Here is a 27876-nt window from a genome sequence, read left to right as displayed (position 1 = left end):
CAGGCTACAGTCCACTGTGAAATCTCATATCTTTATAAATATATATTATAGACCTCCACTTAAGTAAAAGTACAAAAGTATTTGTAACAAGACTCACGCTTCAACAACTCATTGTGGATGAAAAGACTTTGTCACTCTTGTTTCACCAATCCTTTAAAAGAATGTCATTAACTTGTTTGACACTGATGTCTGTTAAATTTATCATAAGTGCAAAACACTGAAGGCAAACAATTTCCATTAGGTAAATTAGGTAGTTACAATTTAAGCTTAATAATTTAGTTTGTTTTCCTCCCACTGTCAAAAATACACGTTGGTAGGTGGATTGGCTACTCAATAGTGTCCCTGGGTGTGAGTGTATGAGTTAATGTGTGAGTGTATGTCACCCTGCAAAGGACTGACACGCCCTCCATGGTGTTTTCCCACCTTGTTCCCAGCGATTCTGGGTATTATCCGGACCAACCGAGACCCTGAATTGAATAAGCGGTTACAGACAGCGTATGAATGAATGAATCTCTGCTGAGTATAAGTTTCAGGGAGAGCTTTAGCATTAGATACAGAAGCTTAATGGATGAAATGAACATTACAGAGCAGCTTATGGCTAAACCATTTAAGGATTAAGTGATGTAGGAACTTTTTTTTCACAATGGCAACAAATCAACGAAGTATAAAGATTAAATAGGATGCCTGTTGCTTAGCTTTTATATTTTATAGTTTTAGTAAAATGCTCTATACGTATACAGCATAAACATGCGACACATATGAGCCACACAATATACTGCCATACTAGTGAGCAATCATGGTATTGAACTTTTCTTGAATGTATTTATAGTGCAGTTGTCTGAATCATAAGCAGTGCTATTAGGAGAAGTGCAGCTGCCCTGCTTGACTCTAATACAGAGCTGAGCCAGAGAAATATGGGGAATCTTTATAAAAGATGAAGGCATTTATACCATATCCTTGGCTTTGCCTCTTTCTAAATGCCTTGTAAAAACACAGTCACCTTTTGAGGAAGTGGGCTTAAACTGTGATGGCCCAATATGGTCCTGGATTCTCACCTGACACTTAAGTCAATTCACCACGGGTAATAACTCCTGCCAGGAATTCCATCAGCTTTACAGGAGGAGAATTGGCTTTGTTTGAACGGGTAAAGACCCTTCACAAATCTCACCTCACATCTAATGAATCAGGCTAAAAAGTAAACATAGCAGATGATGGATTTACGCAAGGCTGAGCTACCTAAATACATCTGCCATGTTTCTTTCATGCGTCTTTCCAGACCTATAATTATTTACTTTGTTACATTTCCTTACACTAAGCTTGTACTCATCTTAATGTCGCCTGGTAGAGGTTGTGGTGTAACATAGAACAAAGCTTACTGTGTCTTATACTGTGTTATATTAAAACAATGAGGCACTGAACTAATGTTGACATATGAAGTATATATCACATTCTTAAAATACAACATACAAAAGTACACCAAGGTTCATTTAAAAAAGTAAATGAATATATTAATAGTTGGGGAACACACAGAGTCTTCAGAGAGGGCTTAATGACTTTTCAGAAATAATTTGATTTTGTTTTGGTTCATTTTATTTAAAATATTTATAATATTTTGGCATTTTTAAACTCTACAAGTGTTGTAGTAATACTCTTATTTGATTGTTATTGATTGGTTGAAAATAAAGTGTTACATTTTTAAACTTCAAACACAGCAGATACAACTTAGAATATATTATAATAATTTGATGCTCCTCACATGTTAAAATACTTTCTTCTTTTTTCTCTTTTACTTCACACCAATCGAATAAATATTAAATAGTTATAAAAAGAACACCTTTATTTTACTGGAGAACTTTTTTTTCTTTGCACATTTTGTCTGGCTGCATCAATGTGATTACGTTGTGACACCGACATGGAGTGTGCTCTCTTTGCATTGTAATTTGTCCTGCTTTATTCATGCATATGTATTTCTCTGTACACTCTGAGTCTGGGCGAGCATCCAAAACAGGGAGTTGGGGGTTAGAAGGAGGGATTGGGGGGCAGTATGAGCAGAAAGTATTTTAATTTGAGGGAACCATCGGGAGTTCATGCAGAAACACATCACATGAAAGCAGCCATTTCTCACTGAAGCCTCATGGAAAATGCCAGAGCTGGAGACACAATGGAGCATTTTACATTTTCGTTGAGGCAAGTGGAGTTTTGCTTCCTGTGCCGAGACTTGTGCAGAAACACTTTTAGAGAAGTACCACTTACTAACCCAAAAGGTGACAGCGCTCCAGGGAGTTTTCAGAAGTAATGGCCGGATATTCCAGCAGATGAATTCCTAAGAGAATGTGCTGACCACAACACATACCTGGACCTTCAGCCAATTAAAAAGACATTCTCAGCTGTAACAGAAATGGCCTTCACTTTGCCCACGTATCTGTATCGCAAAAGAAGTTATTTCGCTTCTGTTTTTTTTGGATTAATGTTGTTGGGTTTTAACATGTATTAAACATCAGTATATCTGGATCTTAAAATGTAAGCATACAAAATGCAATCTAATTTAAAAAAAACATTCATGGGGTGCGTTATCTGAAACTTAGTCTGTAAAAGTGTAAATATATAATAAAATGATTCAGAATCACTTTTTAATTTATCTTGTTATCTCTAGAGCTATATAGAATTACACTAAGTTCAACAACTGGTGTTCGTTTATATTTCTTTAATTTTATACAATATATTCATTGCATATATAATTGTGCATTGTTTTCGTGGTGATTCTGATTATATTCTACTTTACTTTGAATTTATTTTGATCATTGACTGATATATATATATATGTATATCTGGTCTCTCTTCAGGTTGTAACATTGCTGAATGACCTGTACACATGCTTTGATGCCATCATTGATAATTTTGATGTGTATAAGGTGAGTGACACATTTAAGCAGTTCTTTAAATGGTTCTTAAATTTTGAATGTTTAAGATTCAGTGAGGGTTCATTAGAGATTAGAATAATTATAATAATAATAACTTGTATATGCCACAACAGCAATTACAATAAAAACAGCAACTAGACAGTGTCGCTGTCCATAGGTAAACATGCATCTCTTTGTTTTTCCTACATCTTTTTTTTCTCGTTTCCTTTCTTGAAGAATGGACTTTCACTTAAAATCACTTAAAATGAGATGTTTTTGTTTTGTTTTGTTTTGAAAACATTTATAGAAATTACCAAATAGCAACACCCATTAGAAGTGTATAAAAGAAGTGTGTAAACTATGTAGCAGTGAACCTTTTATCTCCTTTGTTTTAGGTGGAGACCATTGGTGATGCGTATATGGTAGTGTCAGGTCTGCCTGTGCGTAATGGAAAGCTCCACACACGAGAAATTGCGGGCATGTCATTAGCGTTACTGGAACAGGTCAAAACCTTTAAAATCAGACACAGACCCAACGACCAGCTGCGGCTTCGTATAGGAATCCATACAGGTATTTTTTCTCCTGAGACTAATTGTGAATTTTGTCTTTGTGCCAAATTTGTGATAAACAAAAAGGTGTGAATGTTCAGAGATCTAATAATTAAAAAAAACATTAAGTATACACCAAACATTTGCGCAAATATTTGAACTCATTGTATTGGATCTTTGAAAATCAAACAAGTGAATACATGGTTAGAAAAAATGCTCCTTCATGTGAAGGTCAGTGCCTTTAAGAGTATTTGAATAATGAAAATTCACAGCTGTCTTTGTATTTTTCCAAAAAAGTGAATTTTTTTTTAACAGAAAAAATGGCTTTATTTATTCTTTTGTTGGTCCTATCTTTTGCAAGGTTTGATATTTCCTGTTTCTGGAGACTCATTTATACCACAGTTGAGCAGTAATTTAGCTCTTGAACAAATCCCATGCCGTGCTCTCTCAAAGGATGTGTACGCAATCCCTGTCCGCTGAAGAATATAAAAGCTGTAGTGGACACTATGATTAGCTCATGGCGGGTACTACTGTGAGGATCATTGCATTCTACCTGTCAGATGTTAGTTCTGTTTTGAGAAACCATGGTGTTCTGGATGATGTCTTTCAGCAGGAGTTAATTAATCTTCTTTTCTGTGTGTGTGTGTGTGTGTGTGTGTGTGTGTGTATGCGTACATACGCACAGGGCCCGTCTGTGCAGGTGTGGTGGGCCTCAAGATGCCGAGGTACTGTCTTTTTGGAGACACAGTCAACACAGCATCAAGAATGGAGTCCACCGGGGAAGGTAGGTGACAGAAACACACTTTTAATTTTTCTTTAACGTGTCAGCATGTCTTTATAGCAACAAGCAGGCAGCCATCTTGCGTGTGCATGTAAATATATGATGTATTTGGAAACTTTGGTGAGTTTGACAAATCAATATTAAAGGCATGTCAGATCAATGTCTATGACCCTTTATGTATTTTAAACTGTCATAATACATTTTGACATGAATATATTCAGATTATATTCCTTTTTTCATTCAGATTTAAACAGGCAGTTTACTGAGCCTGAAACACTCCTTATAACAACAATTCACAGCCTGTGAGATAGAGTTGGAGGGCATCAATGCAATTTTGTTTAGGTAGCTAGTAGTGCTGGGCGATATGAGCGCAAATCAATATCACGATTAATTGTACATTTTTACCATGATTACGATTAATGAACAGTTATTTGGTTTTTGTATTTTTGACCCTCATATTTCAGTCACGAGGCTACTGTACTGTAAATATGCTCCAGTATTAAAGCTGGGTTATTTTTTTCTAACGTTGCTGGGAGCTTGTTCCTCTCTTGGTTTTTGAGCACTGTTTATATTTGGTGTGTGATTGCGCTTTGGTCGCTGAAACTGTTTTTTCTCAGTGTTTACATTTGACTTCTTTTTGTTCAGTATCTTCTTAGCACAACATGTCCAAAACGCTGTGTTTTTATTTGGTACGAGCTGCATGAGTTGCTTGGTCTGCCTTTGTGTTTAGGTTGCTTCCATGTGGCAGATAGGATCAGAATCACGTGACTACAGCTTGGTAGCATGAAGATTTCTTTCTTAGATTTCGGCTATATATATATATATATATATATATATATATATTGCGGCTAACATTGTTACATAGTTTAAAGTAGCACCGAACAGAATGCTAGTATTGTTACCCTTTTTAAAAGATAATATAATAATAATAAGCTATACAGTGCCAAAAACATGTAAGGAATTTTCTTAGGGATTTAAAATGAAGAGAAAATAATGGTGTCTGTGGTGTGGGGGAGTCCTGTCTTTCAGTAAAAAACAACAAATTGATTCACTGATAAAGCCATAAGTGGGAAAGGCCTTCAGCTGTGGAGATGGACAGTGTCCAGAACAAGCTTTTTTTTTTTTTTCTTGATTGAAGCCAAGTACAATAAAATATTTATGTGTTTGTCTGATTTTACCACTGATTTTCGACCAGGTTTTGAAACGTCGCTAAGGCTTTAGTTATGATTTTATGGGCATTCAAAACGATATCAGGCTGGTCTTATATGAACAGAAATAAATGCCTGGCTGAAATTTGTGTGAATATAATTTTTTGGACAAATTTTGGGCTACTTTAAGACATGTTTGTGAATCCATACCCAGCTCTGTCCACTGTCAGTCAAATCCAGACTGAAGCATTTTATACTGGCAGGCAGCTGGCAGTTACCACATACCTAGCATCTGTAATCCCTCACCCTTCACATCGGCTGTGTACACCACAGCAGTGTGTTTGGATTTTTTCGCTGTAAAGAAGAACTTAACAGCAGTAGCACATGGATCCGCACCCAAATACAGCAGTGTCCCATTTATGATACTGGTTGATCATATTGACTTACTGCTTCACTTCCTGTATTGGGCTTGTACTTAATAACCATTCATAATTAATGGGGGTCTCACTCACCATCCATCTAAGGTGATTTATAGGGCACTATAAGCAAGCCTCAGCATTAATGCACACATGGAAGCACACAGTTTGACCTGCTCTATATGGAGTATAAATATCACAGCTGTCCTGTCAAAGCCTTGTACCTGCATTTTAATTTTCATTTTATTGTTTTGAACACATTTAAATCCCCTTTACATTGTATGAACATTTTATAAAGTGATTAGACCAAAAGATATCCCACATCTTGTTACATTATCATTATCAGTATAGATATGTTTAGGTACGCAAGAGTTGGGGTCTGAAGTTTTCTCTTTTTTTGCAAGTAATTTTGCCCATTTTTATATATAACAGTAGGTCATAAAAGAATCATAAAAGAAATTACTTAAGAGTTCATTGTGGATTCAGACCATTTTCACAGATGAAAATAAAAGTCTTTTTTTTCCTTCTCTTGAAATATTCCCATTTTGGAGAGGGAATGGCGATATACTGTCAAAATGTTGGTACAACATATTGGCCCTTTTCTAGACTGCATACATTACAGTGTTCTTTAGTCCACAAATCTAATGCATCCAATGCAGAGTATATGGCCTAGTAGCTGCCTTAGTGAAAGATGTTCAATGCACAGCTGTGCACTTATTGTGATTGGTTGTATGGCTATTTATTGATGTGTGTCCTCTACAGCACTGCGGATACATGTGTCATCAGCCACCAAAGAGGTCCTTGACGAATTTGGCTACTTCGACCTCCAGCTGCGGGGGGACGTAGAAATGAAGGTAAAGAGGCACTTCCTATATGTGGCATTGATTTTGTGCACAGTAAGTCCTAATGTTCTTATTGAAGAAGAGACACTTATGTTTATCTCGGTTTATGAACCAAAAACATAATCAGCATCATCCATTATTTTTACACAATCCTGTTTTCAATCTCATTTTATACATTAACTGTAACTGTTTGTTACAGTGCCTTCCAGACGGGATATATGTAAATGACCTTTGTTCTGACTGGTTGCCCGTATTTGAAAACCTGTCCAGGCTTATAGCCGTTATTGCAGACTAAATACATGTATCACCTTTTTTTATTTACATTATTGTGCTGCTTTACACTGTGTCGTACACGGAGCAAGAATTTGAAATATAATCTCCATATTAAATAACATTAAAAGTTGAAAAGAACATTTTTGAACATTACAATAAAATGTTTTGCTGTAAAGTCAGTAATTTGGTGATAAAAGTGTTTTTGGATATAAAAATGCACAGTACAATTTTCCATATATAGACAATATGTACTGAGCTACATATTAGTGTCCTCTTTATGACTCGCTCAATGAGAATATTTCTTACTTTGTCAGTAAAAACGTTCTAATTGTTTTCCTTTATCCCGAGGCATTATTTTTAGCCTGATGCACCTCTTCTGTAACAGAGAACAGCTTTCTAAGCCTCTTATTCAAGGCAGAGTATCCTCCTCTGCTGTCAGTGGGACACACTGTACTTCTCAAATTACAAGCAGCCTGCAGCAGCGAGAGTCAGCATGTGCACTCTGCTCCTATAGAAAGGTTAAAATTAAACTTAAAAATAAAATATTTTAAGCATGGATAAAAAACTATTTCTAAGATGAAGCTTACAGAGTATCTTTATTTAAATTGGTCTTAATTTATGTTGCCTGCTGTCCTTATTGATAAATTAAGCTATAAATAGTTTGTTTATATCAAATGCAACTTGATACAGCAGCAGTATAGAAGGGATTTTAGTATTTTGTAGATCCTTCTACTGATAAATATCCCAAACCAACAGCCATAGTTGGCTAAAAAGATCTTTACAGGAAAAGGAAAAAGCAGCAGTGGCCTCAGTTCTACTGAAATTTATTCAGAGGTATATTTTTCTGTAACTAAATGGAAAACAGTGCCAAATTATTCAATATCTTTATTAGAGTGAGTAATAAAAACCTGGATAGGTCAGTTAAATACTGTTGATAGGTTGTTGCAAAAAAAAAGGCATCTTCTGCCTTGAGTGTGACTTATTTTTAGGAGCCCAGGCCCATGCTGCTGTCCTCGAGCAGGCTTTGAGCACTAGTCGCTGATTGCTTGCTTTGCGGAGCATGCTGAGTGCTCGTCGATGTGCCATATTGATCTTTACCGTCCCATCTTTCAGGGCAAAGGCAAAATGAGAACGTATTGGCTTCTGGGGGAGAAGACAGATGTCTATGTTATCTGAGAGCTCTGCTGTTGGAGTTGGAGCTGCCGGCCAAGCCACCAGAGCCACAGCCACCAGTTTTGGATTTTGAATCTACAGCCAAAAGCGTGCGTCAGTCCACCTTCCCCAAGCTCGCAATAGCTGAAATAAGAAAGTAATGCTTTGAATAATCTTGACTCAAATTTGCACATCATTTCCACATGCAACATTTTTCCAAATGATTAGACACTTCTACATTTTCTGTTTGCATTGAATGTGTGGGGTTAGGTACTATAGATTATCTGCTGCATAATTTGTGTTAGATTGTGTAATAATAGATGGGCTACATAAATGTCCTTATAGCAGCAAAGTCAAAAGATTTCAGGCTTCTGTCTCTTTGAATGGAAAGGGACCTAAAAACCACTAACCACTATAAATTAAAATTTCAAAAACATATCTGAAATCACATATATATCACTTAAATAGTTTGTAGAACTTGGTTCTAATAACCTCAGCTTGTTAGGACTACACTTTTCTTTGAAAAGCAGGACCATTTCTAGCATTACATGCTTTCCCGTTCACTTCTGAGCCCATAACTATTCTACTTTGTAGCTCCAAACTTTGATTGTCACTAAAGACATTATAAAGTGCACCTACATGGAGAGCATTCCATAATAAAACGTTACAATAGTGGAGGTACAAAGCAAGTGGTGAAAATAATTGCATCAACATTTTTATTGCCAGAGGCAAACTATAAAACAAAACTGTTCTGATGCAATATATTTCATTCCTGTGAAATTGATTTACATTTTTGAGTCACGTTCATACAATGCACTACTTGTTTTTAGAGCAGAATGGCATTGCTCTAATTACCTTTTTGAAGGAGGTCAATTCAGGTATATTTCATACCTGCTTTAACTGCAAAAATGAAATTGTAAAGAGGTTTTTTTTATGATGAAAAAGATTTCCGTGCTGAGAGTCGGAGACTTTTTCCATATGAGATTATTATTTTTGTGTTTTCTATATTCAGATTTGTATGTGATTTAGGAAACTGGTCACATGTACTCGATACCCCCATATAACTTCCAAATAAGGAGGGGTGAGGGATAGGGTACATCGAACATTAGTCAATGCTGGCATCAAGACGTGAAGTTTCACCCTGCTACTATCCAGTTTAATATTTGTATATATGTATATCCAAGACATTGTAAAATATTTTGTTCAATAAACAAGCTTTAAAATGATATTGTCAGTCTAGTTGTTCCTGTGCAGTGCTCTCACTGATTTCCTGTTTTTTTTTAGACTTTTCAGAACAGGGGTTCTTAAACTTATTTTACCGTGCGAACAAGTAACAAACTATTTGTGAACCCTCAACTCATAACGATTGATGACTATAAGTACGTCAAGTAAGTCACTGTTCATTTGTCAGCAACTGAATATATTACACTTGATTTTTGGGGGCATCAACCCATAGAAGACTGTAATGAAAACAATTATTCACATTTTAAAGCAGCACCATTCAGTCAAAAAAGAAGAAATGAAGGAAACATACAAGGTGACAGGTCTTCAGTAGATCAGCCAATATATATATAATCACACATTCAGCAGAAGAGAAACATTTACAGAACATCAGCCGACATTTACCGATGTAAAGATCTGAAGCAGATCCACAGTAAAGAATAGTGCCACTCAATCGTGCACTACCAAGAAACATCTTGCCATGCTGGCTTGTGGATTGCAAAAGCAGGTGAGCCATACAAAACTGGTGAAGGGTTTTGTTTATCCCTTGCCAAGGACATGACCAAGACCAAGTACCATAACAAAATGGATGCTGAGCCAGATGTGTTTTATAGCTCACTGATCTAGTCCCTTCCACTGCATGGCCAGGCCAAGCCAGACTAAGCCCTTTCCCTAAACTGGCAAGAATTAATAAGACACATAGATGATACTTGGGAGTTTTGGTTTGATAACGGGTGGTACTTGGTCTAAACATTTTGGGAATCACTTTTAGAGTTGTCACTATACTTTGGTTTTGGAAAAAAGTGCCAAAGATTAATTCTGCCAGTTCTTTTAGATATTATAAAAATACAAATAAAGCTATTGAATGTTTTGTCATTTTCAGGTTAAACAGGTTCGTGATTATACCAGATATTGGCTTGGTTGGGTTTGGGCTTTTGAGGGTGCAGCCATGCAAAATAGTTCCCATTATACCCTATGCACCTGCTTTTATAAATTATTATTATTTTATTTTAACAATCCACCTAAAATGCTACAATATTTTTATCTTCAGGTTTTGGAAATTGATTTTTCCAATATACTTTCCTTATATGATGAATTAAGTTAATTTAATCGAGAACAAACTGCAATTCATACTTAATGGGCATTTCATTGGGAAATTAAATGTTATGAGCATAGTTGCTGGTCTCTTTTTGCACATTAATGTAAATGCACTCGTCTATCTCACTTCAATGGTTCATGACAGACCTCTTGCCTTCCCTGCATGGGCTTCTGAAGCTGAAGTTAGGAATTTGGATATTACTCAGTCTTAAATACCTCATCCTCCCACAGAGGTCTGTGACTCCTATCGTGTTACGGTAAATACAGCCTACCCAGCACTCCTGTATAACTGAGTGTTGAGGATTTATCTTGGTTATATCTGTGAGATGATGAAAATATGCCTCATCCGTACCATAGCTTGGGGGCTAAGCCTTTGAAGGTAATAGAGAAAAGTGCTGTTAACTTCTTAAACAACGAGTATTAGGACATCATTCTCTCTATGGAGCATGTCTCAGTGGCCCTCCTCCCTTGTCAGAGCCTTAATCACAGCTCATATCACCATCCTTACTAGATGATGTAAAACACCTGGTACACATGGCTCATTACGCTTTACTGAATGGTGCATTGGGGCACATGCAGCCGAATGGATGACATCATTGATCATTACGCATTAGGCATCTGGTCTTTTAATGTGTCCGTGTGTGTGGTTATGTGTTTAACTCTTTGTGGGGCCCAGATGTCCCTATGATGAAGTGTATATTCATTAATAAAAAGCAAATACTATCAAAATATGATTAAATAAAATCAAAGTAACTGAGACCCTAAAGTGGATAAAGCAGAAAAGATGATGATGAATATAAAAACATTGGTTTGCATCTGGTGAATAAGTCCAAAAGCTTGAAATCACCCCAGAAAGCAGTGAATTCAGCTAGTTCAAGATGTAACTACAGCTGACAGGTGCATAGGCACACCTTCAATAGTTTCGAAAAAAGGTGTTGCCAGTAGCAAGAATGCAGGAGTGATTTTGAATCTGGACAGAAACTAATTCAGTTTAAGAAATGCATTGAATAGTATTCACTCTTGCATACAGTGCTCACCCTTCTTATGTAATCAATTTCTCATTTATGGTAAAAAAAAAAATACAGTAATGTTAGGTATTTTATTTCACCTAAATTATCATGATAATAAAATAATAATAATCTGTTAAAGAACACATTGCCATGTTGAAGCTGTAAAACTACACCTAAGAGAAAATGTATATGCAGCATGCAAGTTTTAGTACTTAGCTAGTATTTTGTAAGATAAGGTCTATGAATCACAGAATCGCTTTCAACTTTTCATATTGTGTTTAGTTTTTTTTTATAGCTTTTTATAAATAGACTCGTCTCCTGAGATGCTCGTGGTGAGCTTAATAACACCATGCTCAATACCAAAGGTCAGTAGAAGGGTATAAAACTACTCCGCATCGGGCTGTGGAGTGCTGGAACTGTTCTCCGGAATGGCAGACCATTCAATTTAAGATGACTAATCATCCTCAGTTATTCTTACTGAATAGCCACAGGTCCTCTCAATAATTTTCCAACCCCTAACGCAAAGACTTTTTGAAAATACAGAGGTGAATGTTGCAACCAAGGAGGACATATTCCCTAATGGTACCTTCAAATTCAGGGGGAAGAGTTGGACATATAATGTATTGATATAGTGAACTACAATTAGATACTGAAAGCAGAGAAAGACAGAAATACATACGTGTGTGTGTTTCCTCACAGCATCATTCCACCTACATATTTCTTAATGATCACCCTCTCTGTGGCTGCTTTGGTGAAGAGTTCTAGGCGCTTGATAATGAGACAACTTTGCTATGCTCCTTTTTTCTTTGTTTTTCAAATTCTTAATAAACTGTAGCTGTGAATATGATCACAGCCTCTTCAATCAGTTGGAACTGTATTTATTCCCAACTCCCATATTTACAGATAAAGATTGTCATAATGATTGCACACCTCAATAAAACAGCAGTAAAGACAGAAAGCAGCAAGATGGCTGTAGGTAAGCTGCTCCACTAAATTAAAGGTCAGAGTTACAAACAATGCTACTCAGAGACTGATCTGTAATTCAGTACAAGCCCATGGGTAGTGATTTGGAGTTTAGACAGACGGGTATCTAATGGTGCTTTTCCACTGCATAGATACCTACACGACTCTACTCTACTCGACATGGCTCTTTTGCTTTTCCACTGGCCAAATCTGGTACCTGGTCCCTGGAACCGTGTAGATGTTCTGTCCCAGCTCCCCCAGGGTTCCAACTGTGCAAAGTAGGTACTACATGGTGACGTGTAAATTCTGCAGAGCGCTGATTGGCCAGAGCCAAGTCAGTCACCACAAAATACAGAGCTCATTCAAATCCAGCACAATCTCGCCGCTTGTAAAATCTCTTAAATTACAACAGCTTTCACATTTTTGACTCACAACAGCAGCTTGTAACTTTACCTCAAAATGTTTTGAAGAGGTTTATGTGCTCCTTGGGTCGGTAGCCGATGAAAATTTCCAGTGAAAGCTGAACGTGCAAAAAGTTCAACTGAACGGAGACGTGTTCAGCCCAAAAAAACAAAAATAACAGGCGAATACATCATGAGTAAACATTCCCTAAAGTTGCCGTTGTTGGGGTTTTTGAAAAGCCAGCGATTCCGGGGTTTTGCAACGTTACCAGGTCCATTTCACAGAGAAGCCCTGCCAGTGGAAAAGCGACAACTTTTAAAGCGTGCCGAGCCAAGGCCGTGTAGAGTCGAGTCGATTAAAGCCGGACCCATGCAATGGAAAAGTAACATAAGAGAACGATGGAAATGGGAGCATAGGCTATGACACAAGGCCTTTTTTATGTTCACAAAATTCCTGCCAAAGGCATAAGAAAAGTAATTAAAAAATTGAAAAATATACTGAAAAATATTGTTAAAAAAAGAGCATATGGAACTCCTAACAACCATGCCAGACCTGGAAGGATACCAGATCAGATAAACAAATGAAAGCTCCACTCTAGTTTCAGATCTCAAGATCTTTTCTGTGTGAAAAGACAACTCCACACTATGCATCTAAAAGGATGTTTAACTTTTAAGAAACTGTCACAGAGTAAGCTAAATCAAACATTTGTGAATCAAAGAACCTGCTTTGTTTTCTGAACAATGGACAGACCTCAGATCTCTGAGCCAAGACCTCAACATCATTGAATGTGGTTGGATTGTGGAAATCCTGGGCTGTATGGAAAAAATATCCTCACAAATGTGATATTGGAAGCAAGTCTCCAAAAACAAAATGGAAACTGCAAGGACAGTAAAATTTGAACACAATAAAAGGTGGAATCCTAGTTTGTATCTAACTTATGCCCTCCAGGAGCCCCAGTCCAAGCTTTTAACATTTGCTGTAAAGTGACTTGAAAACTGTGTGACTCTGTGAAAACATGGTGCCAATAGCCCATTGATTTAGGTCCATAATACTAACGTTATATGTTTCCATTAACTTATAAAGAAAGAAAGAAAGAAACAAACAAAAAAAAACCATAAGCACAAAAACAGTAAACAGCAGATTTTGGTCTTATTTATGAATCCAAATGTAGAGGCTGTATTAGTTTTAATGGAATGACACAATAATCCTGCATGTATTTTTAAAGAGACGTTGAACAAGCTTTAATATACATTACCTGTCAGTAATTAACCTCTACTTCACTGGCTGCTCAGCACAAAGTTGCAACCAGCAATGGACTGGATAAAACGAGGAAAAGAAAAGAAAAAAAGGGATAGAAAAAGAAACAAGGGGTATCTGCGGCAACAATGTCTAAGGGGGTTTTCACACCTGCACTTTGTAGTCCGGTTAAATTGGACTCTGGTTTGTTTACACCTTTGGTGCGATTCGTTACAGGTGTGAACGCAGTAATTGCACTCAGATGCAGACCAAAACAACCGCACCGAGACTCTTGAGAGGTGGTGGTCTCGGTCTGGTCCCTGAAAATCTCTGGAGCAGTTTGTTTGTGGTGAGAATGTGGTCTGTCCTTGATCCAATCTAAATATCAGATGAACTCCTCCCGGAGCCAGGTGTGCTTTGCAATATGCACGACACAATAAACTGTACTAAATATGATAGACATGAACCAACACATAGAAGTTCCTTTTTTTTTATTTTTAGCTTGAATTAAATACTACTATTACTGCAGTAATTCTTGGTCTTTCAGTCTGTGTGTGGATAAAACAAATAGCACATTATGCTAATGTTTATGGTAATTGTACAAAATACTTGAAAAAAAGGGGTTCTAAGAAATTAAGGAAACCCCCCCCCACCCCACCCCTCCCAAAATTACAATTTGAATTTTATAATTTTTATTATTAATTTCCAAATCTAGGTTTTGCATTTTGGGCAACACTATATTTGCTATATTTATGTTTTTATATACTGCATTTCACGATGCTTAAATGTGTTAACACTGTTGTTTACAAATATAATACAAAGGGTAAACATGATATTACTTATTTCTAATGTTGAATCTTCTTTTAGTTCCTAAGAGTGAGGTCTTCAGGGTCATCAAAACGTTCGCTGATTGGTGTGCTGAAGGTGGCGTTCTTCTTAAACGGTGTATCTCCAGTTCTGACTGCAGTCATTCCCTTTTAAATAAAACATGAATCAATGTTATATTCATCTCATTAATTCATTCATTTTCTGTAACTGCTTTATCCTGTTCAGGGTCATGTCAGGTCTGGAGCCCACCCAAAATCATTGGGGGCAAGGCAGGAGCACACCCTGTGTGACACTGCACAGATATGTCACATTAGTTTACAGAGGCCTGTGCTAGCTGGCACCATGAGCAAAGAGACAGGCGGAAGGGAAGGGTCATCCTATCCACACAAAGGCCGACACCAATTATGCTTTCTCGGATGTGATACATCAGATGGATAGTGTAATATTATAACAGTTAACTCCAACGTGGAAAAAAGCTAGTGTTATTGATTCCTCAAACTCCACCCCCTTTTATGCCCAACAAATGAGTGTGGTCTGTAATGGGAAAGCGTAAAAAATCTGAGTGTCAATATAGGTGTGGGTTTCTGGCTTTCCCACTCTATGCATATACACACCTGCATTGTTCCTATTTCAACCAATGTGCCACTGCTAGAAAATCTGGGCACTAGTAACTTGCACAGTGTGGGCCCACAGTGTATGTTTCTAAAAAAGCTAATTAAAGATTAAGTACATTGATTTGCTGTCTGCTCCTGAAGTGAACTATTTTACATTATGACCACAGCCCTATGGGCTCATATTAATATAACACAATACAGTACCTGAACCTTATGGTAGTTTTCACTCCAGAATGTGATGGCCTGGTCAGTTTTGTAGTCACAATCCTAAAAAGAACACATCATTTTACTCTTTTCATTTTGTTTTTAGCTTTATATGTAATTTTCACTATTTGGATAAAAATATTGGGACACCTAAACATTACCCCTACAGGAGATTTATGACATCCCATTCTAAATTCATAGGCAATAATATGGAGCTGAACCACTTTTGCAGCTATAACAGCTTTCATTCTTTTGGGAAGACTTTCTACTCGATTGGTGACTTATTCACTGTGTGCCTTTGCAAGTGACACTGCTCTGCAGATTTACGTGATCTGCCATTTTGTGACTGAGTTGCTCTGGTTCCAGACGCTTCCAATTGTCAATAATATTATTCAGAATTGACTGTGGAATATCTAGGACAGTAAAAATGTAATGAAATGTATTGTTCCAACAGCAGCATCCTATTACAGTATTGTGCTCAAATTCAGCTCTTTAGAACAACCCATTCTCGCACAAATGTTTATAAAGGCAGACTGCATGACTAGGTGCTTGATTTTCTACACATGTGGCAATGGGATTGAATGAATTCCCAGAAATGAACGATTAGGGGTTGTGTCCCAAAACTTTTGTCCAGTAGAATCACATTACTGCTGATCAGCACAACACACACACATTTATTAAAAATGCTTTGGAAAGCTAGCTGTAGCATGTAGCATTAATGCAGACCATGGATGGGGCTGGACAGACAGATTTGAAGCCCTCTGCTGTGTAGGTGGCTTTGGTGACGGAACACAACTCAGGGGCTGGAGGCTCTGGATTGAGCTCAGCATGTATCTGTTCACTGTAATACATAACACATCATAATAATATCATACATTTTAAGAGAATACTCCAAAATCTTTCAAACTGGGGCAAGACAGACAACACCTGCCAATTAATTTTTATTATGCATCTAAATGGAAAAGTTGGACACCCCTAGTCAAATTCTGGAACGTTTGTTGACCAGATACTGGAACATAGTAGTGAAGATTTGATGGCATTCATTCATTCATTATCTGTAACCATGGTATCAGGGTCACGGTGGGTCCAGAGCCTACCTGGAATCATTGGGCGCAAGGCGGGAATACACCCAGGAGGGGGTGCTAGTCCTTCACAGGGCAACACACACACACCCCTACGGACACTTTGTAAGTCGCCAATCCACCTACCAAAGTGTGTTTTTGGACTGTGGGAGGAAACTGGAGCACCTGGAGGAAACCCACGCAGACACGGGGAGAACACACCAACTCCTCACAGACAGTCACCCGGAGCGGGAATCGAACCCAAAACCTCCAGGTCCCTCGAGCTGTGTGACTGCAACACTACCTGCTGTGCCACCGTGCCGCCCTGATGGCATTCAGCTCCAACTAATTGCATAGAATGGCATGGAGCTCCAGCATGACTGGCTTTGAGCACAGTGACTTTATTGGGTACTCCACCAGTCAAACGCCAATGCCAAGTGTTGGACAGAGATGACTAAAGCCCTGCAACATTTGGCTTTAGAGCAATCCTCTGGAGTGATGGAGCTCCATATAAGCACCACTAACTCCTGACTAATGTTCTTAAGGCTGGTAAAGGCATGTCATGGCCAGTTTTTTGGGGGGATCATAATAATGTCCCAGTTGTAACTGGAATAAGCAATATTGTAATTTTGAGAGAATTTTATGCCACTGATATAATGATAGTTCAATAGCATAATAATGAGCAGTGAATATTTAGCAAAATAGTAGTCATTAAAAATATTCAGACATTTGAATTGAAATACAAAAATGCTTCTAAATAAATCAACAGAACTGCCCCAGAACAGGGAGACCAGAGAAAACCAGAGAACAGAAAGGTTAAAATATTGGTAATGTTAATTCTTACGTAAATCAACACACAGGTAAACACAATGGGTGGTATTGAGGTGAGCAAACATGATTGCATGATATATATAAGTCGATAATGTAATTATTGACAGGCCTAGGCTGGTGCAGGAAAAAAAGGAAGAAACTACTAATAAGTGCCCTCACTTGCAGAAGAAATGGTAGAAGAGCAGGTGTTCACAAACTCTTGACCAAATAGTGTGTTAGTTTGAGCTGAGTAGGAGGTGTATGTATGAGGTCTGGGCAATATTTTTATTAATGTCTACATCCTGTTGCCATTAAAGACAGTTATTTTAAGAAAGCATAACTGCCCTCCCATGCTCTTGGCACAACGGTTATTCTCAAGATGTGGCCAGTTACTGTGTAAATGCAGCCTTTGATTCAGGGTTCATATTCAGTTCTGTGGGTATGAGCTACTGTCTCGCTTTTCGTTGACGATTGTTATGTCTCTTTTCATCAGCCAAAGCAGAGGCCAGTTGTCAAGGATACATCCTGTGATCCCCATAGTGACGAATATCAAATACCACGATAAAGACTAATTGAAAACATTTAATTGAACTATGAAAATGGGCTGAGACACAAATATTCTTACATCAGCCTATCCCCACTAATTCCCTATGGTTTCCCATCATAACAGGAAGCGTGGGAGGATGTTAAAGTGTTGTTATAGCTTCAGACAAGATGAGGTCATCCGTCTTGTTTTAACTTAAAGCCTTAAGTTCACTAGCAGTCTTGTTCAGATTGTTACCTTATCATCTTGATGAGGCACTTCTCCAACAGCTCAGCTCTTAATCCTAAAACAAAAAGCACAGTGTCACTGATGAGGTCAAAGACATTTTTTTTTTCATAAGATGAATCTAAGCTCGGTTTCCTTTCAAAAGAAGCTTCTTGTGAGTCCATGGATTGGATGTGTTAAACAACAGGAGCTTCTTGGATGAGGCCAAAGAAATACAAGTACAGCATCCAGTTTTCTGGGGTCCTAAATCAAGTCCGATGTGATCCTAAATAGCCGATGATGTCAAATGATGACACATATCACCACTGTCCAATGAAAAACATGTATCTTCAAAACAATACCTTTACAGGCTAAGAGAAAATCTTCTTTAATTTCAATGGAATTCAATGTAAAAAGATTTTATTTCAAGTAATTTAGAACATTCCTATTGGTCCATTCGTCATGAAATTTTCACACAATGTGAAGGACAGCTGCTGTGTTCAGGTGATAGTAGACTAAAAATCCACAAAATGGAGATGCATGTTTTTCATGGGACAGCAATAATATGGATTTTGTGCATGCACAGTTTATATACTGGAGACAAATATAGACAACAAAACAAGAGCACATCAGCATTCATTCATTGTCTGTAACCGCTATAACCGTGTCATCACAGGATGACACACACTCACAAATTCACTCACACACTTGCATCTATGGACACTTTTGAGCAGCTAATCCACCTACCAACGTGTGTTTTTGTACTGTGGGATGAAACCGGAGCACCCAGAGGAAACCCACGTGGACACCAAACTCCTCACAGACAGTCACACAGATCAGTGCTCAAACCCACAACCCCAGGACCCTGGAGCTATGTGACAGCAACACTACCCCAAAATCAAGAATCATGGCAGAAATTGCTCTGTGTAACTTTTGGAAGCCAGAATCCAAATACCAAATCACACCTAGTTTTGCTTTAAGTGTGGAGAATTTAGACTGTTGTAAAACATCCCTTTTGATGTGCACAACTGAATGCCTGTGTCCACCGTGGATGTAGATCAATTTGTTCACAAACCTTTAGACATAAACAAAAACAGATATAAATACAAATAAAAAAAATACAATACAAATAAAAGGACATAAAATGTGGTGCATACCTTTTTGTCTTACCCCTGGGTCTTGAGGGGTGGTAAAGGCAGCTTTTACTGTTGTAACTCCATGTATTTTGGAGGCTGTGTCCACAGCGATGATGCCTTTGTGTCCATTTTTGTTGATGTGAGATCTGGGCCTAGTGTTATCCAATAGTGCAGTTGCCCTCTTAAATGCATAGCAAAGATGTACATATGCTTCATTAGAAGAGCCACTGATCCCAAAATCCAATATTCCATTTTTCTATTTGTGAAAGCCTCGCACTAGTCTCAAAATACATTTCTGGTCTTTAAATAATATTCCCTTGTTGTCGCATATTATCATAGGCCCACGCGACAACTACATACACTTTTCATTGATATGAGGCATAAACCTACATAGGTTCATAAAATTTAGTAGGCAGCCCTTTAAAATATACTTTGAAAGTGAATGTTTCCCCCTTGTTAACATGTCAGTATAGTGTCATTTATATGCTATAAGTTGCAAAATATGCAGCCAATGCAACGCCTGAGAATTTCCTTTTGAAGCTGCACTGTTCAAATGACTCAAACGAATGCTAAAGCCGTAAAATTAAAGGGACACTAATGTCAAATTTGGATTCATAGATCTTTGTTTACTGAAAGAATGTAAAGGTGTGAATTACATCAAAGCCAACTGTAAGACATGAGACGTTTTCTATTGGAAATTAATTATAAAAAGACATATTTTTTATGAACAGAGTTGAGTTGCTACGGTTTAATTAATGACTAGAGGTGAACCTTATCTAAAGCTGCCTTTATGACGCTTGTTGAAATAAGCCTTTATAAACGTTAATATAGGTTAATGTCCGCTGTTATAAAGTGCAGTATTACCTGCAATAACCTCATGCCTTTAAAAATAAATAATGAAAAAGGCACAACGTCACATGTACTAAACCGATTTTTTCACACATTTTATCGCTGAACAAGTAAAATATGGTTAATGTTTGTGTTTTCTGTCACTTACCTCCTCCACCCAGTTATGCAGTAAACATCTACTAACCGGTGTGTTTCCCACATTAACCTCCGAGGAACTCATTTTAACTGGTTCTTATATTTATAACCTTGAGTTGATTTATCGTTTCTAATTTCCAAACGACCGCACAGTCGGAGAGGCTCCGAACCTTGAGCTGTTTGAGACGCTTCAGCCAGGCGTTGCTGTGCGTTGCCATAGCAAATGTAAACAAACGCGACGTCCCTGCTTTTGTTTAAATTTCAACATAAAAAAAAAGTTATATAATAAGTAGCAAAAGATAAAAAGCAATGGGCCCGTCATGTCATGTATTTTCCATCACACAAATATTAAAATATACAACATGCACTTCATAGTAAATGTGTGCATGGTATGATTAACTTATCCAAGAAATTTTATATTTTAAAAAACTGTAAAATTGACTATTAGCACCATGCCCCCTGACACACATTTCTTGTCCATTTTTTTTATTATACTTAAATGTTTTTGTGTCTAAAGAGGGATCAAAGTGGTTATACCTCTAAAAGAAATGAACCAGGATCATTTTTTTGTACCATGAAGTTCATCTTGAATTGGAGCTTCTTATTATTGGTATAAGTGGGCTTTGAATTGGAGTGGACTAAATGCTGCATGTAAAATTGCACTCCAAATCTCAACCTTTGACAAGCCTACAGCTCTTGTGTACATGACTTATAATGGTTTTCAACTTTATCAGCTTTGCCATAGCTGCTCCCACCCTCTGGAATTCTCTCCCTTCACTCACTGCAAACATTTAAAAAACAATTAAAAATGTATCTCTTTAAGCAAGCTTTCAGCATCTACTACCAACACTCCTTTCTGTTATTGATTGTTTTGTTGTATGTATTTTTTTTTCTGTAAAGCGTCTTTGAGTTGTATGAAAAGCACTGTATAAAACTTATTATTATTATTATTATCATCATCACTGTGCTTTATAACCCACCTCAGCAGTAGAGCCAGGTCATTAAGTGGACTGATAAAATATTTTAAAAAAATCATTATTATTATTATTTTTTTTTTTTACCATTATGCAACACCTTAGAAAAATGTTGCCTTCATTTTTTTAAATATTTTGAACATTCTTTTTCTTTAAAGTTAAAAACATTTATATTTATTGGATAAGCAGTTACAGATAATGGATGGATGGATATTTGAATGTACTAATTAAAATATATTCAGCCTGCAGCCTGAATATTCAACCTTTTGCTTCTGACTGACAAACAAACAAAATCAATATTTCCCTGATGTGTTCTGGAGCCCATGCAGTGATTTCCACTACAGAATCATTTAATACAGTGCGACATTAGGGCCTGAAGATCATGGCTATCTGGTATTGGTTTTCAGGCGTGGCATGTTCAGTGGTTCTCCTTATTCTCAGAAGCTTTAATTATTATGTACTATAAATGAAAAGAATCTCTAAGTTCTTTGACATTTTATTTTGTGAAAAATTATTCTTGAATTTGCCTGCACAATTCATCCTTACATTCTCAGAAAAGCCATCACTGTGGTGGTACCCTCAAGGCTACATATTCAGTACCTTTAGTTAGGGAACATAATTAGACCATATTCTATGATAATTGTAGATTTTAAAGTTGTGTTGATGTATGACTTATGTATGTTCTTTTATTTCACACAGCTCCATAATGAAAGCTTACAAATATTAGCGTTACTCAACAGTAGCAGACTTCTGTTTCCTTAGTTCCAGCTAAAACCTGTTACTGGCATCAAATTCAACTATTTTCGGTTAAATATATGGTTTACATTTAAATTTGTAGAAGCTTCAAGCAGATCTATAGAATTCTAAGGCTTAGGTTCTCATATGCGCCCTAATTATGTAAAAATTTGCCTAATAGCATCCGAATATTTGATTACTGACACTTGTCCTTTAGACTTCTGGAAGTCAAATCAGAAATCACAATGATTGAGACAAGACTGGCAAAGAGCTTTACTTTCCAGCTTGCTCGTATATACAAAGCCCATGTGAACGCAGATTTTTTTGTTTGTTTCCCTAGAAGCTATAAAGCAGAAGGAAGCAGAAAGCTTGGAAGATTTAGTATGGCTTTTGCCAGTCAAGCCCCTTCTGAGTGGAAACAGAAATAGCTGAATATTCTAATGTGACCCCTTTGGACTGAATCTTAGCAGCAGAGCTGTATTTACCATGTGTTGCAGCTTAGTACTGTGCCCTGTTTTGGTTCAGTTTGATACATAATTTGGCAAAATATAGACTTGGGTTAATGAGAAGCAACTAGTAATTTGTATTGAATAGTTATGACACTTTCTTAAAATATTATAATTACATGTATTTTTATGTTTTGAACAGTAAGAAATAATATTAATATTCATTCATTCATTCATTATCTGTAACCGCTTATCCAATTCAGGGTCGCGTGGGTCCAGAGTCTACCTGGAATCATTGGGCGCAAGGTGGGAATACACCCTGGAGGGGGCGCCAGTCCTTCACAGGGCAACACACACACACATACTTTTGAGTCGCCAATCCACCTGCAACGTGTGTTTTTGGACTGTGGGAGGAAACCGGATCACCCGGAGGAAACCCACGCAGACACGGGGAGAACACACCAACTCCTCACAGACAGTCACCCGGAGCAGGAATCGAACCCACAACCTCCAGGCCCCTGGAGCTGTGTGACTGCGACACTTAATTACAAAACATTCAAAACATTAGTATTGATAGAACTTGGATTTAAACCATCAAATCCAACATTAAAATGAAAAAAAACTCCACTATGCTGTGTAAACTTTATGAACCACAGAGTCATAGCCCTTGCACAGTCAGAATCTTGCATATATCCTTGTTTTTGCAATCACACAAATGTCACTGAGCAAGTTATTGCACCACTTATTGCTAACATTATGATTGGCTGTTGTTCAAAATAACCACCTTCTTCTATGCTTTCTTTAACAGACATTATTGGTTCAGTGAACTTGTTTGGGTGGTGCTTAAAAGCGTTGAAGCTAGAGGAAGCTGACCCAAACCTTCATTTGGTTTCTGTAAGGGGCTGAGCTAAAACATGCTGTAAAACACCTTGAAGAATGGCCAAAAAAAACCCCTGGACAGTCTTCATTGAAAAGGGCTGGGGTTCTCACCAACCCTATTGTGCAACTGTCTGGTCTTGTCTATCTATGTGCTTGGCTGTCTTATATTTTTGGATAGTGGCTGATATTTGTGGCAGTCCACTGCACAGGTATATACTGGGCCCACTATGCTATCCATTTTAAAAAAAATGTGAAAATGGTCTAAATTATTGGTCATAATCCAGATTATATTTAATACAAATTTTCATTATGGAGGCAGGGTGACATCAGGCAGTGTCCCTGTCATACAGCTCCAGTGTTCAGGGTTGTGGGTTCAACCCCACTGTCTGTGAGGAGTTTGGTGTGCTCTTCCCAAGTCCATGTGGGTTTCCTTCAGGTGCTCTGGTTTCCTCCCACGGTCCAAAAACACATGTTGGTGGGTGGATTGACAACTCTAAAGTGTCCTTACGTGTGAGTATGTGTCACCCTGTAAAGGACAGGTGCCCCCTCCAGGGTGTGTTCCCACCTTGTACCCAGTGATTGGGTAGGTCTAATGGTTAGAGGACCATCCTTGGTACTGGAAGTTTGCCAGTTTAATCCCCAAGACCGACAGGAACATCCATGGCTGAAGTGCCCTCGAGCAAGGCACTGAACCCACAACTGCTCCCCGGGTGCCAGGGATGGCTGCCCCTTACCCTGGGTGTGTGCTCACTGGCACGGATGAGTTAAACACGGAAGACACATTTCACTGTATGTTGTACAATTACAAATAATTGCACATTATCATTATTAGACCCTCCGTGCCCCTGAACTTGATAAGTGGTTACAATGAATGAAAGAAAATTTCTCCTTAAAGGTGAGGTTCACAATTTGAATCAAAAAGAACTTTTTATAAAATTCTGAGGATGTTTCCACATATTTACTCTCCAGTCCGCTTGTGTGCTTGAATCTGGTCTGATGCGTTTACGAAGCCCTTAGTGTCGCAGTCACACAGCTCCAGGGACCTGGAGGTTGTGGGTTTGATTCCCGCTCTGGGTGACTGTCTGTGAGGAGTTGGTGTGTTCTCCCCATTTCGCATGGGTTTCCTCCGGTGCTCCGGTTTCCTCCCACAGTCCAAAAACACACATTTGTAGGTGGATTGGTGACTCAAAAGTGTCCGTAGGTGTGAGGTGTCAGCCATTAACAAACAATAGTGGTTATTTCCTAAAACATTCTGTTCCACATTAAAAGATGCAGAGCATAAACAAACCAGAGAAAACAGCATTTCCCCAAAATTGCAGATGTTCCCTTTAAATGGTGATGTTGCAGCTGCTGATTATATTTTGCACCTTTACAAATGAAGCACTTTTCCCAGCATCTTAACACTGCAAAAGGAACATCTGAGCTCACTTAAAGGCTTATTCAATGTGTCTCAGCATTTTAGTCTCTTTATGCTCTTCATGCAACAACTTTGTGCCATAACCAGTGTGACTGCTAAACAATTCTGACGGATCAGTTCTTGGAGCAAGCAACTGTGAGATACACAGAAAGCAGTATGTAGGTTTTTCCCTGGAGGATGGATAGATGATTGGGAACAGAAAGGGAGGACAGAGCTCTTACTCCACCCAAGCTGTCAGGAGAGTGAAACATATGTGGTATCATTAAATCCCATCCAACCCATTTCCAGAAAGTTACTTGCTTATGATAAGTTGTTTTCCCCGGCCACCCCCCAAAAGCCACAATTGTTGCCCTCTGGGGTACGGGACTGATTTATGACTGGAGAGATTGAAGTAGTTTACAAGCACTAGTTGGGTGACGAGAAACATGGAAGTATGTGTGTACTTTGCTTAATGTCTTTTTGGAAACTTCGAATGTTGTAGAAGCATGACGTGGAAAAAAATGTGTTATTTTCTTACTTACTTGTTTGATTTACTCATTTTAAAACTGAAAGCCAGTTTTACAAAAATAAATGTACATATAAATATGGCAAGGTTTGGAAAATGTGATAATTACATACAGCTGGTATATTGCTTTTTTAGTGTTTATCCTGAAGCAGAAACTGAATCATTTCTTTTTAATTAAGCTGTACATGAAATAAACCAAACATGGTCTGTGGCTTTTCTAAAGTACTGTATATACATAAAGCTCTTAATATATTAGGCATTCTGTAGTTCAGGTAATAAGAGTGGGCATTTGTGATGTGTATGTGCATTCTTTCACAACAACTTTTTGTAACATGTATCAGACCAATTTTTTGGGGAAAATAAAGAACAATCAAACCCACACATGCATAAATCCTGCAAATCCCTCATAGACATGACAATTACTGAAAGGACATGTGCAGTTTTTACCTGTAGTGTGTTAACAGTGACAACAATGTGTTAGCTGTGTTGAACATTTGTGGCCAGTGTGTGCCATTTGTCTTTTATTTGTATTATGTGTTTAGACTTTTACAAAGAGGCTGTATCAAATCTGAAAGCTGTACCAACTAGGTGAAAGATGTTTAAGGTTTTTCGAAACAATTAGGTAATTAATTCGATAAGTGAGCCTTGCCAGTTGATAGTTTTGTTCTAAAAATGGGGTTTAGTGTTTAAACGATTGGGGTGAAAAACTGTAACTTTGGGACATAATTTTGATGTAAGATACTGATGCTGTATGAGAAAGAAATTCTCAATCAGAAATTATTAGGATCTTGTCAGGATTCCCTGTCTAATCTAGGTTTCTTGCTTTTCTCTTGTACTTATTTCACTTCTGTATCTGTCTCCATGTGCTTTTATTTTCATTTCCTGGCCCTCATACTCATCTCCTTGACACACCACGGTCCTCGTGACTACCCACTGGTTTGTCGTGTTTCATTAAGCTTTATATTGCAGGTCCATTGTCTGAGTGTTTGTTGGTCATTGCTGATTGTTTCTGTTCCTGCTTAGGTTGTGTTAAGTCTCCTATGTACATGGTTGCTTTCTTTAAAGGGGACCTTTACACTAGTGGGGAAACGCTGTTCTCTCTGGTTGGTTTATGTTCAGGAGCTCCTCATCTTTTAAGGTGGAGCAGTATGTTTGCGGAAACAAATGACGATTGTTTGTACGTGGCTGAAATTTAACTTTTTATTCTAAATCTGTATACATTGTTTGTATTGTACCTCAATATCCTCATCAATATCCTTATCTTGGTTTGTGCTTTTCACAATCAGAAGTTCTCTCCATTGTCTAAAAAAACTCCAGATGCCATTTCTCCGTCATGAGCAGAGTGAGAGAAAGCCTAGCACACTGGGCCGAAACACTCTGCTTTTTACCCATTTACAGACACTGGGGCTTCCTAATCACATCAGACCGGTTTCAAGCACGCAAAGAGACTGGAGAACCAGTAAATGATGAAGAAATTATGAGAATTTTATATAGTGTTTTATTGATTTAAATCATGAATGTCGCCTTTGAGGTTTGTCTTGAATGGTTATTGTTTGTTCATGAGGTTTCTCAACTTGCCTTTTTGTATTTACCATCTTGTTCTCCTCTGATTACCATCTTTGTTCATAATCCTGTTCCTATTTTGGGGTTTTATTGTTAGTCTTTTCTCCCTGTTTCTCTCATAGTGTTCGGGTGGTTCTTTGCTGTTTTTCCGAGTTTCCATTAGTGTTAGTTTGTTTGTTGCAAGTTCAATCCATCAGGCCCTCAATTTGGGTTTCTCTGTCGTTACTTTAGTTGTTTTGTTTCCTTTTGGTGTCTTTTAGAATTAGTTTACGCCAAGTTCCTGTTTGTTCTGCTTTAAATATCAGTCTTTGTTTATGTTGTTTGACTGTTTACTTCTTCAGTATATTGTGGGTTGTGCTGCTTTCCCTTTTTTGCTGGTTATTTTATTTAGTTTGTGATTCCCTTGTTTTAATAGTGCTGCATCTCTGCATTTACTCCCATGCATCATTCCTTCCTGAAATAACCGAAGAAGCAGTGGCCATCCTCAAGACATGACAATGTTGGGCATAGACCTAGCGAAGGCTACCTTAGGAATTTAATATTGCCAGCTGTAAGACATGGGGGATGTTGTGTTTTAAAATGGAACTGTATGTGTTCAGCTGGTGTAGGGCTGATGACTGTCAGGATAATCATTTTCTTGATACAAGCCTTCAAAATTACCACTTTGTAACTTGCTTTTCTGAACTGCTTGCTTTTCAGATTTTATTTAGTTAAATTCAAGTGCATGTCGTCTTTAACTGACTTGATGAGTGAGAGAGTCACACAGGAGGAGATTTAATCTGTTCATTGGAGCTCTTGATGTTGAAAAGCTAAGTTCTCCCCGAGGCGCAATTAGCATGAAGAGTTGGATGCTTCGTGCCTGTGTTGAGAAACCCTGTCTGTGTTTGTATTGAATCTTAACAATTCCGCATGTGTGTTTCTGAACAACCATCTCCCTTGAGTGCTTAATGAATGTGGTTGGATTCTTCCATGAGTCTCTCGA

At 37.8% G+C, this 27876-nt stretch overlaps 2 protein-coding genes across 5 annotated transcripts in view; one reads left to right on the top strand and one right to left on the bottom strand.

Annotated features, from left to right (window-relative positions):
* npr2 (natriuretic peptide receptor 2) overlaps positions 1–9286 on the top strand; it is a 55900-nt gene extending 46614 nt beyond the window's left edge. The window contains exons 18-22 of the mRNA XM_066660261.1: positions 2844–2912; positions 3296–3470; positions 4134–4232; positions 6556–6647; positions 8022–9286. Of these exons, the coding sequence (XP_066516358.1) occupies positions 2844–2912; positions 3296–3470; positions 4134–4232; positions 6556–6647; positions 8022–8084 (498 nt within the window). The 3' untranslated portion in view covers positions 8085–9286. The remainder of the gene's footprint in view (positions 1–2843; positions 2913–3295; positions 3471–4133; positions 4233–6555; positions 6648–8021) is intronic.
* Positions 9287–14658: 5372 nt separating this feature from the next.
* The window catches only part of spag8 (sperm associated antigen 8), a 36612-nt gene continuing 23394 nt past the window's right edge, over positions 14659–27876 (bottom strand). For 3 of the 4 annotated variants that reach the window (XM_066661626.1, XM_066661627.1, XM_066661628.1), the window contains 5 exons: positions 19413–19572; positions 18289–18334; positions 16363–16477; positions 15637–15699; positions 14659–14964 (listed from right to left, as the gene is read on the bottom strand). In XM_066661626.1, the coding sequence (XP_066517723.1) occupies positions 14854–14964; positions 15637–15699; positions 16363–16477; positions 18289–18334; positions 19413–19572 (495 nt within the window). In that variant the 3' untranslated portion in view covers positions 14659–14853. Of the gene's footprint in view, positions 14965–15636; positions 15700–16362; positions 16478–18288; positions 18335–19412; positions 19573–20388; positions 20558–27876 lie in introns of those variants that run through there. The other variant, XM_066661625.1, reaches the window with a different exon arrangement.

Source organism: Hoplias malabaricus, chromosome 2 (genome assembly GCF_029633855.1).
Source record: "Hoplias malabaricus isolate fHopMal1 chromosome 2, fHopMal1.hap1, whole genome shotgun sequence".
In the NCBI taxonomy this organism is placed as follows: Eukaryota; Metazoa; Chordata; class Actinopteri; order Characiformes; family Erythrinidae; genus Hoplias; species Hoplias malabaricus.
The sequence above is the reverse complement of the archived record's forward strand: the minus strand, read 5'-3'. Positions and strand labels throughout refer to the sequence as shown.